The 16,764-nt window shown below is 31.0% G+C and overlaps 1 protein-coding gene across 1 annotated transcript in view; it reads right to left on the bottom strand.

The window, feature by feature from the left end:
* The window catches only part of AGPAT5 (1-acylglycerol-3-phosphate O-acyltransferase 5), a 68,937-nt gene that overhangs the window by 31,816 nt on the left and 20,357 nt on the right, over positions 1-16,764 (bottom strand). Inside the window, exons 4-5 of the mRNA XM_074209525.1 lie at positions 13,904-13,993; positions 2,896-2,986 (exon numbers count right to left, since the gene is read on the bottom strand). Coding sequence (XP_074065626.1) covers positions 2,896-2,986; positions 13,904-13,993 — 181 coding nt within the window. The remainder of the gene's footprint in view (positions 1-2,895; positions 2,987-13,903; positions 13,994-16,764) is intronic.

A 16,764-nucleotide genomic window follows, 5' to 3' on the forward strand; every position in this document is an offset into this window, starting at 1 on the left:
ATATATATATATATATATATATATATATATAACTATACCATTATTATACTACACTACACTACACTACACTACACTACACTACACTACACTACACTATAATACTAAACTACAATACTAATACTATACTATACCAAAATTCTTTGATTTATTGCACGGAATCACATTACAGATACAACTGGTATTAACACAATCCAGAAATTCTGATAACCAAACCTTTGTGATACGGCAAAATAAATGATTAGTCACATGTTTAGTTGATATTTATCTGCTATAGAAGCCACAGAGCATTTGAATCAAATAAAGCTAAACTGGATAATCAATTAGCAAGCATTTCTCAAGTCTGTATTGTGTGACAATTACTGGGAATACAAAGATAAAAAAGGAAACATCCTAGGGTTCTTGATGCTCGGGGTGCTTAGGTATATGCAGAATAATGTCTTCCAAAAAAATTTTCTTTCCATATCTGATTGTTTAAAGTTTAAGCAAAATGTGATTAATTTTTAAAATTAATTTTAATGTTTAGTTTATTTGGGTGTAAGAAAATATCCTTTATGATCATTTAATAAATTATTTACCCTAAAAATAAATAAAATTCCTTAAGCGAACATTCTAATGAAATGTGCTGCATAAAATTGTGCAAATATATACAAAATAAATAAGAGGTAATTTTGAGAGTGAGGCACAAGTGAAAACACTAGGAAAGGCGATTCATATGAGGTAGTATTAGAACAAAGTTATTTTCCAAAATTTTCCCTTGCCAGATTATGTACCCTAGGTATCATCAATACATGATGTATAGCATTTATTGTCATTAAAGGTATTCCCAATAGGGAAAAAAAAACTAGTGATGGGATGAATTATCAATTTTTCAACAAGATTTTAAGCTTAACAAATTTGTAAGAAATATGGACAAGGAAAAGTAAATATATAAAAGTACAATTTTACTTTGCATTTTCCTTGAGGTAAGGTGGGGGGGGGAATAGAGATTTCTTTAAAAATAAGTCAACTATACAAAATGTCTGCATATCAATGACGTATCTTCAATATTAAAACAAACTCATCCATGATATCACTAGACCCACTGATCTCCCTATTTTTTCCTTTTACAGGTATTTTACATTATGATATATTGTTCTTATTTTTCACCAATTTTATATACTTTATTTTACTTCCTAGAATTTAAATTCCGTGAAGAAAAAAGTCCTTGATAAAGAAATTAAAGTTCTTTGTCCTTTAATCTAGAAAAGGACCAGAAAGTTGATGTCTTGACCTGCAAGTGAATTGGATTTAAGAGAGGCAGGACAGTGCAAAGTCACCAGCCTCACCCAGACACATCTGGGTCCAGTGGCAAGATACAACTCAGGACAATTGGAGCTGGCCCAAGGACATTAATATTTTATTTTCATCTGTCACCACCTAGCATACAGAGTATAAGAGATATATACTAAGTACTCAAATATTATTTAACTATTAACAAGACATCTAATGTACCACACAATGGTATGAATTTTGAAATGTTCTAATCCATAAAACTGGGTTAAAATCATGTTATGGCTTTAGAGTTAGAAAGAAGACCTTTGCTAAAGCCAAAAGATCCATTAGCACAACAATATTTCTTTCTTGTGAGTTTCAATTTCAAATTCCTAACTGTTTACTGGATAGACAACTATGTGGCACAAAAGATAGTGAAATCAGAAAAATTTTGAGTTGAAATAAGACCTGAGACATTTCTTAGTTGTATGACTCTAAACAGCTCACCTAACTACTTTCTGCTTCTTATTCTTGTTATAATTATTAGAAACTCAGAAAATCCTGAACAGAATTCATTAACTTTTCCTTTAAATCAAGATTTCCTCTGTTTATCAAAGATACTCCTAGTCTTTCAGTCATCTCGTCTATCACCTCTTTACTCTCTTATCATTCCAGCAAAACCAAATTAATTGCTGAGTCATATCTTATTATACTCCCATAATATCTCTAGCATCCACTTCCTTTTCTCCTTAAACCATAACCACCCTATTTCAGGCCTTCATTACAATTCAAAGGACTTCTACAATAACTTCCTTCCTCTAGTTATTTTCCACACCAATACATTGTCCAAATCGTCCACATTCTTAATATTGCCTCTACGATAAAATAAATTATTTCTAAATAAAATATAAAATCATTTATTTGGTATATTAAGCCTATCATAACTAGGTTATGAACTATTATTCTACTTACATTTTGTTCCTCTTACATACCATTCTAGTCAAATTTCCCTATTTTTAAATTTGTCTGTGCAAATATTTCACCTTCTATATGCATCTAGTTGAGGCAATAGATAAAAGCACTGGACCTGGATTCAAGAAATCCTACACTGAAATCCATCCTCAGACAGCTTTAGTTGTGTGAATGTGAGCAAATCATTTAATCTCTGATTCAGGGTCTTCATCTGTAAAATGTGGTTAATAAAAGCATCTAATTTTGAGGTTATGTTTTGAGGATATGATAGTGGAGGTGATGTCATTTTTATGCAATTTTCTCCCATGCTTAGAAGGACCCCCTCTTCCTCACATCCAGATAATTAGTACTTTTTACTTTACATAAATAACTTTGTATACTTAATGTTATTTAGGTATGTTTTTTCCACAACAGAATATAAGATCATTTCTACAGATGAGTATCTGTTTCTTTTTTTCCCACCATTTGCACTTAATAAATGCTGAATTAAACATGTATCAGAGAATATATATGAAAAAATGTAGTTCATAGAGAAAGGATGTGTATGTGTACATGCACATGAGCATGCATAGTCAAGAAAATTAATTTATGAGAATGTATAAATGAATTATGAAAACAACTTGTTATAATCAATTCTGAAATTAAACACTGAAATTTTAAATTTCAACTTACCTTGTTCAGCAGCATATATTTGACTAGCTGAAATAACTTTTGTTAGCTCTGGATTGTACCTTGTTCCCTCTGGAAAAATCACAAGATACATCTGTGAAAGAAATACATATGCCATTTTAAACAAAGAAAATATATCAACCCATCTAAACCTAAAAGAACTTTTTCAAATAAAAAAAGAGCAACATTCTTTCTACATATTATGTAAATTTTCAAGGACAGTAGTAAGCATGCGAAAAAGTCAATGAAGACTGATATATAATATAAAATTCATTAAATATCATGAATTCTTTGGCAGGACAGAAGGGCTTAGCAATATTTTTTTCATTAACTCAAGATTTAGCATGAAACACTGTCACACTTTTTTGATTATCACTTTTAGACTATTTTAAGATGTTTAATGTTTTTTTAAAATCATCACATGCAAATACAACTTAAATAAAATCTTTATTTGAATGCAATATAAATTAAATTATTCACTTTACAAAAAGCATCAACACAGAACTCCAGGCAAATAAAAAGCTCTACTCTACTTAGAATGATTCAATTTAAACAAATTTTCAGGAACAAATCTAGTAGCCAAAAGTAGGTATACCTTTAAGTAGAGAAGCTAGACTTGAGAAATCATTATTAGATGTTACTGGAGTAGTCAATTATCCTAAACTTGATCCTCTTCCTTTTTAGATAAACAAAAAGAAATAAAGGCAGCTAGAAAGAGGAAACTCAGATTTCTTTTAATCCCTAATTTAATGTGAGACCTAGAATAGCTACAGAAATTACACTGGCCTCCAGAGGTGGCTTACAGTCTCCAAATGTGTCAAAAACAGAGAATGCATGACAGTTCTTTCAATTTACCAGTATTCACAGCACAATGAATCATAGGAATGAAGAGAGTTCATATGATATATTTTGCTCTTTTCATCCTTTGGAATATTTGAAAAAAGATATTTGATATTTGCTCATTTGCCAAAGAAATATTTTTATATTATTGGATTCTCTTTAAAATCTAAATCCAAGTTTTATTAAAGGTATAGGATTATGTGAGAAATTCAGAATGAAATTTATTAGATTTGGTTAGACTATTTAAACAAAAATTGGACTACATATATACATATAGTGTGTCACATTATATATTAGCAAAAAGATGTAGAGATGAAAATAAAAATGAAATATGTTAAGGACCTAGGAAATACCATGAAAAATCCTATTTAAATTAGAGGGAGAATTGAGGAGGATATGAACTCCTATTTAGATGGATCTCATTATCAGAATAATCGATATTATCAAAGAAAGGTATAAGCTTAAAAGAAAATGGACTATAATGTGTATAAAAAGTGATGGATAGCCAGAATATGTTAATATTATATTTATGTCTTTATTTCTTTAGATGACTTTTGCTCTCTACAACTGATTTTTTTCCAACAAAAAGACTTCAATACCAATTCAATTAGTTCAATCCCAAATTACAACATTTTTTAAAAATTTTTTTTAATAAGACAATAGGGTTCAGTGACTTGCATCACACAGCTAGATGGATTTGAACTCAGGTCCTCCTGACTCCAGGGTCAGTGCTTTATCTACTGTGCCACCCAGCTGCCCCCCAAGTTATAATTTGTTTAACATGTTTTCCAGATACTAACACAGAACTAAGTCACATAATCTGGTATTAAAAACATTTAACATTTAATACCAAATGAGGAAGTATGTAGAAAAGCAACAAGTTAAATGCTTGCATGGAACAAAGGAAAAGGGGAAACTACTTTTGTACTTCCTACACAATCCATTATTATAAAATATATAAGAGATATGACAGAGAAAGAAGCATGCATAATTAATACTAATCTATTGCAATCTATGTAGTTTCATAAATATTACAAAATATCAGGGTACTTTAGTCAAGCCTGCCCCCCCCAAAATCCTTTAAACTGTGATAGATAATTAATAATAAGTAAGGAAAAGCAATCTGAGTCTGCACAATTTATTAGCAAAACAGGTATAATTGGACAATGGAATCCTAAATCCAAAGATGCTGAATATAGATAGAACTGAGACACATTCTTTAAAAAATTAGAAACAATCAAATAAGACCAATTAAAAGAGAATAATAAAGCAGAATGCAAAATTAGGCAATCATTTCTAAATGAAGTTGGGAGAGGAAGAATGAACATATACAATTCCCTGGAATCAGAAAGACTGGGGCACTCCCCAAAGTGTCTATGGTCAATCAAAAGAAAATAGAAACAATAACTAAATGACCAGCAGTATAGGGCCAATTTTTAGATAAGACATATGGATTGCCTGAGTTATATAACTGTGAGAAAAGTACTTGTATAAATCCTCAGCATACCCTGGTCCTTAATTGTCTATTAAGTAACCTCTGAGTAGAGGTGGTTCAGTTTCCTAGCCACTTGGGATTAAGTTCAAACAGTGAAAAATAAGTATTCTCACAATTCCAACTAGTTTCCTCACAAGACAAAAAGTAGACTAGATCCATAACTGAATAGAAAGGGAACTGAGATAGCTCCAAATTAGAATCACAAAATGAAGTCAGTATGGTTCACGCAATTCCCACACTACCACATTAATAGGCATGTAAACTATAACTTCATGAAGTGCAATCTGTTTTTGAATAGCTGTGCTTCTTTTGAAACTTTTTATGTTTAAATAGCAAGTCTAAACTTGCCTCTTTGTAACTGCCACATAGAGTCTAGTTCTTCCCTCTGAGATCAAAAGCAAAGTCTTATCAGTCTTCTACTGGACTTTCAAAAATTTGAAGTCTATCAAGTCCTTACTTCTTCTTTTTAAATTTTCTCTTTTCTAAACTAAGTATAATAAATTCCTTAAACTGATGCTCATATGGCATAAACTTAAGAACTTTTCCCGTACTGTTGTTCTCCTTCACTTTACAAATATCTTTCCAAGTGATCATGATAGTCTACCTACAATGTGAACAGGGAAGAATAAAAGCTTTCACACTATGCTTCTCTTAATATGGCCTAAGATTGGGGTGGCCAGGTGGCGCAGCTGGATGAGCACTTGGCCCTGGAGTCAGGAGTACCTGGGTTCAAATCCAATCTCAGACACTTAATAATTACCTAGCTGTGTGGCCTTGGGCAAGCCACTTAACCCCATTATTAGCTTTCTTAACTGCCATATGACTCTTAATGAATCTGCTGTTAATATTTCCAGACCTTAAAAAAATTTAGTCAACCACATGATCTTATGCTTGTTTTTTTTAAAACCAAGTTATAAGACTCTATATCCCTATTTTAAGTATTTTTGCTTTTGAGATTCTAACTCAGAAATCCAATACATTAAACTATCCTTCTTAGATTTGTCTCATCTAAAAATTTAACAAGTATATCATCTACTCCTTTGTATATGTCACTGATAAAAAACTGAATAGAATATCTTGTAGGCAAATACACACACACACACACAGTCTTCTACCTCTCCAATGAAGTGAGATAATTTTTTCAAAATGTGTAATAAAATTACACAGCATTTGGTTCCAGCAGCACACTCAACTAATCTGTCTACTCAGCTTACAAAGTCAAGTATCTCAGCCTAAAGTCTATGAACTTTTTAAAAATGCACATTTTGCTAACCATTTCAACATAATTGTTTTTCTCTGTAATCCTATGTATCTTATTTTATGAATTTTAAATATTATTCTTTTTAACTTATATAAATATATTTGCTTTCCAATTATATACTATAGTAGTTTCTACCTATCATTTTTTCTAAGGTTTTAAATTTTACAATTTCCCCCCCCACCTTCCCTCCCCTTCCCAACAAAAGGCAACCTAATAATCTTTACACTGTTTCCATGATATGCATTGATCAAAATGGAATGTGTTGAGAGAAAAAACATATTCTTGAGGAAGAATTACAGTATTAGAAATAACAAAATTATGTAGTACGTAAGAAAACTTTTTAAAAATTGAAGATAATAATCTTTGATCTTTGTTTAAACTCCATAGTTCTTTCTCTGGACACAAATGGTATTCTCCATCACAGATACCCTAAAATTGCCCCTGATTATTGCACTGATGGAGTGAGCAAGTACATTGAAGTTGATCATCACCCCCATGTTGCTGTTAGGGTATACAATAGTCTTCTGGTTCTGCTCATCTCACTCAGCATCAATTCATGCAAGTTTTTCCAAGCTTCTGTGAAATTCCATCTGTCCTGATTTCTATTAGAACAATAGTGTTACATCACATACATATACCACAATTTATTCAGACATGCCCCAATTGGTGGACATTAAACATTATTCTAAGGAGGATTCATAGGTTTTACCATACTGAAAAAAGGGTTCATAATACTTGGATCACTAAGCCAGTCTCTATATTTGTGTAAGAATAGCCCGATTAAAAAAAAATTTGAAAAAAAGAATAGCTTGATAAACAAATACTTTAAATAATTTTTTGCATGAGCAGAACTATGTAACAATATTGTAAAGTTAATTCTACAGTTTTGAATTTTGTTCAAAACAATGACCAACTGCTTTCAGACTACACATAAAAACATCCTCTCAGAGAGAGTATAGCTAAGGATATATTTTGTATTATGTCATATATATATATATTTATATTTTATATATTTTGCAGGAATTACATTTGAGTCACTATATATATATATATGTATGTATATATATATTTGTCACAAGGATTTTGTTTTATTTTTTCCAGTAAGGAAGGTAGGAGGAGAATAAATTTGTTCAAAGAAAAAATTTTAAATATCTGATTAAAATAGCATTCCCTTGATAGAATCTAGTCTCCTTGTCAAAAAAATAAAAGATCAAGTGGGTAGGCCCTGACCTTTACAGCTATGCCATCTCTCTGTGATCATTACTTCCTTTTCTAGATGTTTACCAACCATCCCTTTTAAGAACAAGTACTAGAGCGGTAGCTAGATGGTGTAGTGGATAGAGCACCAGCCCTGGAGTCAAGACTTGCTTCTGACACTTAATACATACTTAGCTGTGTGTCCTTGGGCAAGTCACTTAACCCCATTGTCTTGCAAACCCCCCCCCAAAAGGAACAAAGAATATGTTCTAGCATACTGCAAGAATTCAATTCTATTATCTTCAACAAGTAAAAGTGAGGATCACCTACTCAAAAGGCAATGAATTATGCATATGTGGACATAAACAAACCATAATGAAATATAAATTACACAAAACTGATGTAAAAGAGAACTTTTGGGGGGAAAATAGCAGCTGCAAGGAGTTTAGAGGGATAAATCTGCTTTTCTTACTCAAAACACTAGCAAAATTATATATTTTTCTCAAGCTCAATAAAAATCTTCTTATGGCAGGAATTTCAGATTTCAATCTAGAAAAATGTTAAGTGGATTATTATATTCAACCATTCCAAAAGTATCACTTTCCGTTTGATTAATACAGGTATTTCACAAAGATCAATCAGTACTGAAAGGTAAGTGAACACTTTTCTGAAGGATTGGGCAATGGTCTCAAGTTGACCTCAACCAAGGGAGTCAGACTGAGAATCTCAAATTCCGAGAAGCAGAGAAAGGTGCTGAAAAGTGCCCAGTGTGCAAATCTGGAAAAGCTAGTAGGCTCCTTTGTAAGTCACACTGGAATGGGTTGGCCCCAAGAGAGGGGGCCTATACCTTGGAAAGCATAGCAGTTCTGCTGGTGTCTGGTGAGCTCAAACTCAGAAGAATAATATTTGCAGAGCTAAGCAGCATAGACCTCTGAGAGAAAGAGTTTAGCTTTGTAGAAAACTTGTCACTAAATTGTATCATACTGACGATTATAAATTTCAAGAAAGATTAGCTTTACCATAATGCCAAAAAAACTATCACCATAAAATCATCATACTTCAGATCAGAACATGGAACAGGTTAGCTTTACCATAACGTAGTATGTTTGTCACCATAACATTACCATACTGTAGCTCTACCTGGTGTTATGATAATAACATGGTGCCTCAATAACATGGGAAAGACCTTATCCAAAAAGGCCAACGTCTCCAGACACACTATATCCAGACCATCATCAGAAGTTCTGTTTCCTATTAGATGAAGCCAGTGGGGTGAAGAAGGCTCTGGAATAATTTGTGAGAAGGATGCCCTTGCACAATACTGTCCTCACTATCCTTAACATAAAGTGCAAGTCATCCATCATTCATATGATGGCAAGGTCTTTCAACTATGAAGGACACCAATCCAACATCAATATAGTCATTTAAATTTCTTGTATTTTAATTGTCTTAATTTCATAATATCTCTCTCCACTAGTCATCCCTTATAACAAAGAATAAAGAAAAAATTACAGGTAAAACTAAGCAACATCATACTAGTTTAACAGTATATGTAGATATATGACATAGCATTCAGTTTCAATGATTTGGGGGAGTTATTCTTTTTCATTTACAGTGCTATAGTTATTTTGCTTATTGTTTCTGTCCATTCTGGTTACTTAATTCTATATTAATTCTCCTGCTTTCCATCACAATCTTGTATCATTATTGTATCATGATTTTACTCAGTCATCAAAAAATCATGCAATAGACATCTACTTTGTTACGATAAAAAAACCATGCCATAAATATTTATGACTATATTCTCTTTGTCTTCCTTAGGAGGTATGCCTAACAAGAGTAATAACTCCAGATCAAAGGATATAGAAATATTTTCATCACTTCTTTATCATTCCAAATTGCTTTTCTGAAAGGTTGAGAAAATTCATGAAGAATATGACTTTTTTGATGAATTTTAAATGTTTCTTATAATTCAATATTTCTGCCTCTGCTGATGTATATCTCATGTTGTTATGAGTCTTCTTGTACAAAATGACTAATATGGAAATGGTTGCATATACTGGATTGCTATATAGGAGGATGAATAAGGAATAAGTAAGGAGGAAAGGAAGGATAAAATTTGGAACTCAAAACTTAATGTTAAAGAATTATTTTAACGTGTAACTGGGGAAAATCAAGTATTTTTAAAACTTTTTGGTAAAAACTGAAAATATTAAGACATATTACTCTAACCTAAAGAAAAATTGCTCAAAGGTGGGATATAATAGGTTGAAGGCACAAGGCCTTTGGTGGTGGTGGGGGGATTAGAAGGAGGAAGAAATAGATTAATCATAGGTAAATGGATTAAGGGTAATAGCAAAATTTAATTGTGATCTAGAAGTTAGATCATCTACCACCCATCTAAACAAACTGTTGCATAAGTCAACCCAAGGCAAAGGTTCTTTTTTGACATTCAAGATTATAGTAATTACAGGTAGAAAATCCCTTTCAAATCCTGAAGCAGTAGTCTAGAAGAAGAAAATGGCTATTCTAGAGTGCCAACTTCAACTTGTATTTTAGCATATTATCCCTTCTTTACTGAATATCTTATGTTACCTAAAAGTATGAGACACATTAGAAAACATGAGGGAATTAAGCCAGTTTTGACATATTCTCCAAATGACATGAAAATAAAATAGTATATTATATTTAAAAAATTTCTGGTATACTTTTACCTAAATACACAGTATAACAGTAATACTCTGACAGCATTATCATGTGTGGAAAAGTATATATATATATATATATATATATACACACACACACACACACACACACACACACACTAATTGTCAAAGAAATAGACATTTCTACATGTATCATATCATATACATATGTATATACTAAATATATTTTCATTATTAAGGAGAAATTTCAGGAAATTTATTATATTTCAGAATTATCATTATGAACACCAAACAAAACTTGACTCCCCTGTTTTGGTTAGGTAATAACAAATCATCCAATCCTGAGGTCAACTACAAGAATATAATAGTTGGTATTGTTAAAAACTTATCTGAGTTCAATGATGAACAAATTATATTCTTATAATGGAAAGAAACCCATAATTAGAGTAAAAAAAATTTTTTAAGGTTTAAAATCATGTTTCTGCTACTTTCTACTCTAACTGATTAATTCACTCAAACCTCTCTAGAATGTTTCTTCAGCTGAGAATGCCAAAAAAAAATATAACACATGCTCTGCTCTTAAGTGTAACTCAAGAAGGGAAAGAAATATACACAAATAACTACAATCTACCAAAGGTCCATGAAAAATTGAATCAGAAGAATAATTTTCACTTGGGCAGAAAGAAGAGGTTAGAAATATCCATCTAATTAATATTAAGACTAGATTTAGACTAGAACAATTAGTTTAGTTCCCTATTGTTTTTCTAGTATTTCTGACTTGTTTCACAAAACAATCAGGGAAATGGAAATAGCTCCAGTATTTTCCTTTGAACAAAGCAAAAGAATTAATCATGCACTGAATATCATTGCTAGCCCACAAGTCCATATCAAGTCAGTAGCCAAGGCTAACCATTCTAACTCCATAAGGTTGCTTTACAGCATCCCCTCTACTCGTACAATCACCAAAATCTAGACTCTCCTATTGGTACTTGCCTTTACCACAAAGTAAGCCCTCTAATCAGTCTCCTTGCTTCCATATTTCCCCTTCATTAATCCATCCATGCTCCATACAACTAAAATAATCTTCCCAGGGCACAAATTTGAGCATATTGCTTCTCTGATCATAAAACCTTCTTGCTTCTAGAATAAAATGCAAACTCTAGAGTTTAACATTTAAGGAACTCCAAAATACCTTTCCAATCTAAGTTTAAATCATTTTCTTTATAAATTATTTTTAAAATAAAAGACTAATGAAAATGGATTCTTTGTAAAATTCAAAACCTTGTAAAAAAATGATTGGTAGAAAACAACATTGTAATTGGAAAACAAAATATTTATATAATTAAAAAAAAAAAAAGAAAATCAATTCCTTGTGGAAAAATAACCTTAATCAACAATATACAAAAGATGTGTGTGTATGTGCCTATATATACAAACAAAATCCTAACAAAATCCTACCTTTCTCTGTGACATCAGTAGAGTCTGTTCATCTCTTATGTCTGATGATAACAGACTTATGTATGTACTTATAAATGAATGTAGGAGTGGAAATACATCTGCACAGGCTAGTACAAAGTAAACTTTGAAAGGGGAAGAACATTTATTAAATACCTACTATTTTAAATGGGAAGAACACTTATTCAATACCTACTATTTATCAAATACCTACTATGAAGAACATTTATTAAATATCTACTAGTACGTTAAGTGCTTTACACCCTCAACAACCTCAAGTGTTATTTAACTCTCAACAACTCTGGGAGGTAGGTATTAAAATTATTGAACATGTTATAACAATAGCATATTACTTAAGGTAGAGAGTGCAATAAAAGGAAAAGGTAAGAGTAAGTCTTATCTTCCTGAAATGGTTTTGTCAAAGCAGGTAGCATTGATAGAAGCAGGCAGACTATCATTTTGTATTCTTTCCACACAATCTCAATTTTGATAAACCCATATACCCTTGAATCTGTATCATTTTCATAAAACTTTATCATACTAACTAAATCACCCTACTGAACCCTAAATACATTTAAAATAAAAAAGAAACATTTCTTTACAAAGTAGCATTAGATGGCACAGCAGATAGAGCACCAGCCCTGGAATGAAGAGGACTCAGACATTTAATAACTATTTAGCTGTGTGTCCTTAGGCAAATCACTTAGTTCCAATGCCTTGCAAAAAAAAAAAAAAGTGGCATCAAAATCATTTTCTTGCAATTAATTCTGGCTGAGGAATAATCAAATTTGTTTCAAGTGAGACAAAGGTATGACTCAGTATGAACAAAACTAAAGAGAAAGGAATATGAATGATATTCAATAATAAAAGGCCTTTTCCTTAGAAAAAATTAACTAGAAATTCAATTTAGGTTCCCCCCCCCAAGGTAGAGAAAAAAAATAGAAAACTTACTTAAATAAAAAAACTTTACACATTACTATTAAAATACTAGTAGTAATTTTGTATCTCCACATATAGAAACCAATTTTGCTAGCTCTGTTAAATTATAATAAAAAACTTTTGATTTTACTTACTAATATATAGTCTATGAGGTATTAGATGGAAAACTTGGGTACAAGTTCACCCTCCAATATTTACTGGCTCTGGTGACTCTTGATAAATCGCTTCAGTCTCATAGTATTCTATGCAATTATCTAATACTATATATTGTAAAACAGATGCTTCTCTATATTAGTAAAGGAGTTCCCTCAAAGGAAATTCCCAAGTTTCCAACACCAAGTACATTAATATTTTTAAAACTTTCATGTCGATAAATAAAAAAAACTTTCAGTAATAACAGGGTTTTTGTTTAAAAAAATACAAACTTGTCAACATTATAAATTTATTTTTCACCAGACTGTCAAAATTATCTTCTTTAAAATGATCTGTGATCTATCACTTGAATTTGAGTAAACAGGACAGAAAGTTATATTTTACTATTATATCAAGAACAAATCAAAATGTCAATATTTTCAAACTATTTCAGTTATTCAACTTTGTTTCTGAAGAGACTTTAAATAGAAAATTATGTATTATAAAATATAGCTGAAAATGAATTGTTTTCTTTTTATAAATTTATGAATATTTTAAGTTTTCAAATAATTCAATTATTGCAACCAAAAAATTTACCAACACAAAAAGGTTTAGTGTTTAAAGACTTTAGTTTTAGTTTTTACTAAGTCTATATATTTGTAAACTGAATAAAAAAAAGATAAAACTTAAATGTTAATTTTAGTTATGTCTACAGTTAATACTAATTACAGAACTGACTGGTTCACATTAATCTTCATAATAATGAATAAAATCTTTGTCCATCTATTTTGTGTTTAACATTTTATCTACATACAACAAAAATGCACAAGATCACAGAATTTGTAGCTAAAAAGGATTCTGGAAATTATCTAATGAATAAGTGATCAACGTGAAACCTCTCAATTAAAATCAACATGAAATTTGCATTAATTTGAGAAAAGGTTTTCAAATATTTCAATTGAAATATAGTGGATTATAGGCAAATAACAATTACATTAATAAAGGGAGAATATAGCATAATCTTACTGGAGTGCCTGCATCCATCTGGTTCTGTAGTTTGTTTCTCATTTCCTTTTCATTAAATTTGGCACTTCGTTTTACATAGATTCCTCCATGCTTAAACACAGAAAATTAAAAAAGAAATTATTTTATCTTAAGATTCAGATGTTTAGTACACAAAAGATAGAATGAAGAAAAATCAAATTTTGTATATATATATGTATATATATCAAAACAATAAAACAAGTTTCTTAAGATGACAGAACTATGAAATTCTTAGCTATCCTTTGCATATTATTCTAAAATCAACAATTTCATGTATAGCCAAATACATTATATGTTTCTATAGTATATATTAAATAATGTGTATTAAACAAAATGGGCTGGTAAAGAATAATTTAAGGCTTAAATAAAAAAATCTTTCAGTTCTAGTCAGTAGCAGTGTTTCTTCTATTTATACTTACAGATGAATTATTTTCATATTAAGTTCTCTATAAAGTAAATGACATTTTTAGCCAACTTTGTTCTTTTAAAAATATAATAATTAGAAGTAATTCTAATCCATATTTATACAGTGTTATGGTTTACAAAATGCTTTACACAAAATATTTCATCTTAGTCTTACAACAATCCGATGATAGGCATTATTTTATAAATAAGAACACTAGAAAGATTAACCAACACACAGAATCAAAGATAGATTAGAAACTAGGATAACTTACTAGTAAATATTTTAACATAAATCTCTAACCTGATTATATTTATGCAAATAGTCCAGATGATGAGTGTTAAGAGCCTAAAATAGAGTTGGGCTCTAGAGTAGAGGATATGGCAACCAACCAGTTATATGGAATGAAGGAAAATGAGGAGTCAAAGATGACAGGAAGGTTATAAATTCAAATGACTAAGAAAAGGAGCAATGTTATTAGAAACAGGCAGATTTGCAAAAAGAATGGATTTGTAGGGAAAAGATATTGTAATAAGATCTATAATGTGTCATATCTCACCCATGATTATTCTATATAACTCAATTGATCCCATCCAAAAAAAAAAAGGGTGTGGGGGGGGTGATTTGAGGTGGGTTCTTACTGAAAAATCACTAACTTAGAACAGTTTAGCCTATGAAGAGTTTGCTAAAAAACAATCTTACTGGAGTGCCTGCATCAAGCTGAAGGGTGATGGTAATTTTTCTAATACCATCTGAGCTCTGGTTGTTTTGAATATCATTCATAAGTTATAACTATACTGAAGACCAGTACACCTAGTTTGGAATTGTTAGATAGTGAAGAGGCTGGTAGCTTAAAGAGTTGAAGGAGTCAGGATTGGGTGGTTTTTAAGGATAAGAATAGGTGCTATTATAGTGGAGACAAGTCCCAAGATTAGCTACTTTTGAGTGACTTTTAAAAAATTGAAAATAGCAAAAATTAATGGATAGTATTTTAAAGATATAAACTTTCTCTACAGAAAGCATTCTTTTAATAACTTAACACCTTTGTCTTATCTTTTAGGCAGCATAGGGACTTGTAAACTTTTTTTTGGATAATATGTCAATGTTGCTATTTATATGAACCAACATTGTATAGAAACTGGAAAACTGCTTGCAGCAACTCTAAGATAGTTCATGATTTTAAAAAATTAGTTCTAGCCTTCATTGTTTAGGCTACTAAAATAGCTAAGATAAACAACTGAAGAAGAAAACAAAGCAAGGAGAGAGAATTAAGAATCACTGAAAACCATAGTTTAAAAAAAGCTTTGACAACAAATCCAAGAAATCACAAATGAAAACTGACCAAGTCTGTTAAGACCAGAGATCAAAGTAAAAGTGGAAGGAATTGACCAATAATCTCTTGAAAGTCTTTTCAAAAGGAAAAATCGCAGGAATGCTATAGCCACAATGCAAAGCTCCTCCGAAGAAAAGGTACTGCAGACCTTCAGAATGATCATACAAGGCTAAAAAAGTTATATCATAAATAAGATCTTAGAATATTCTAAAAGACAGAACTAGAATAACTTCTATAAATATTACTACAATATAAAGGAGGAAAAAAATGGATTTTTAAAGGAAAGGACTTGAAAGCATTTGTGGGAGGGGGGGATACCTCTAAACAGGAATTTTGAAATACATAAATAGTCCAGAGAGACTTAAAAAGGTAAATTTATATAAGAAACTAGAAGGATAATTTTTTAAAAATGCAATTTTGTAATTATGTAATTTTGCTCTTATATTTTATTTTTTCATTAAGGATATGATTCCTCTCTCAACACATTTAATTTTTGATCAGTGTATAGCATGGAAACAATATAAAGACTAATAGACTGCCTTCTGTGGGGGGAAGGAAGCGAGACTGGGGAGAAATTGTAAAATTCAAAAAACAATAAAAAAAACAAGCAAAAAAAAAGAAACTGGAAGGAGTTGTAGGATGATTTAAAAAAAGACATCTCTAAACTGGAGCTCTGAAATATATAATTAGTCCAGAGAGATTGGAAGGAGTTGTAGGATGACTGAGTACCAGTATTTTAGAGGGGAAAAGGAAAGTGTCACTTCAAGAATGCTAATCTCTCAAAGGACACTGAAGAAATTAAAAAAAAAAAGTCCTAAGATAGACTTTCTCTTCAGAGGAAGTTCAGAGGAGAGTGAGAAAGTAGAATAAAGGAGGGGAAACAGTAAAGAGAAAAAGAAAACGTGTGTATAACTTGTTATTTGTTATAACTGGAATGCATGAGAACATATAAGCACAGAGGAAGGAGTGAAGACAGGAATTAGATAAACCTCACTCATTCACAATCAGCAAAAAAAGGAGGCTAAATACATATGCACTATCATATAAAGTTTGGTGAAGAAATACAGCAAACTCAAAAGAAAAACAAGGGGGAAACAGAGGGGGGGA

This window comes from Macrotis lagotis, chromosome 1 (assembly GCF_037893015.1).
Source record: "Macrotis lagotis isolate mMagLag1 chromosome 1, bilby.v1.9.chrom.fasta, whole genome shotgun sequence".
NCBI lineage: Eukaryota > Metazoa > Chordata > Mammalia > Peramelemorphia > Peramelidae > Macrotis > Macrotis lagotis.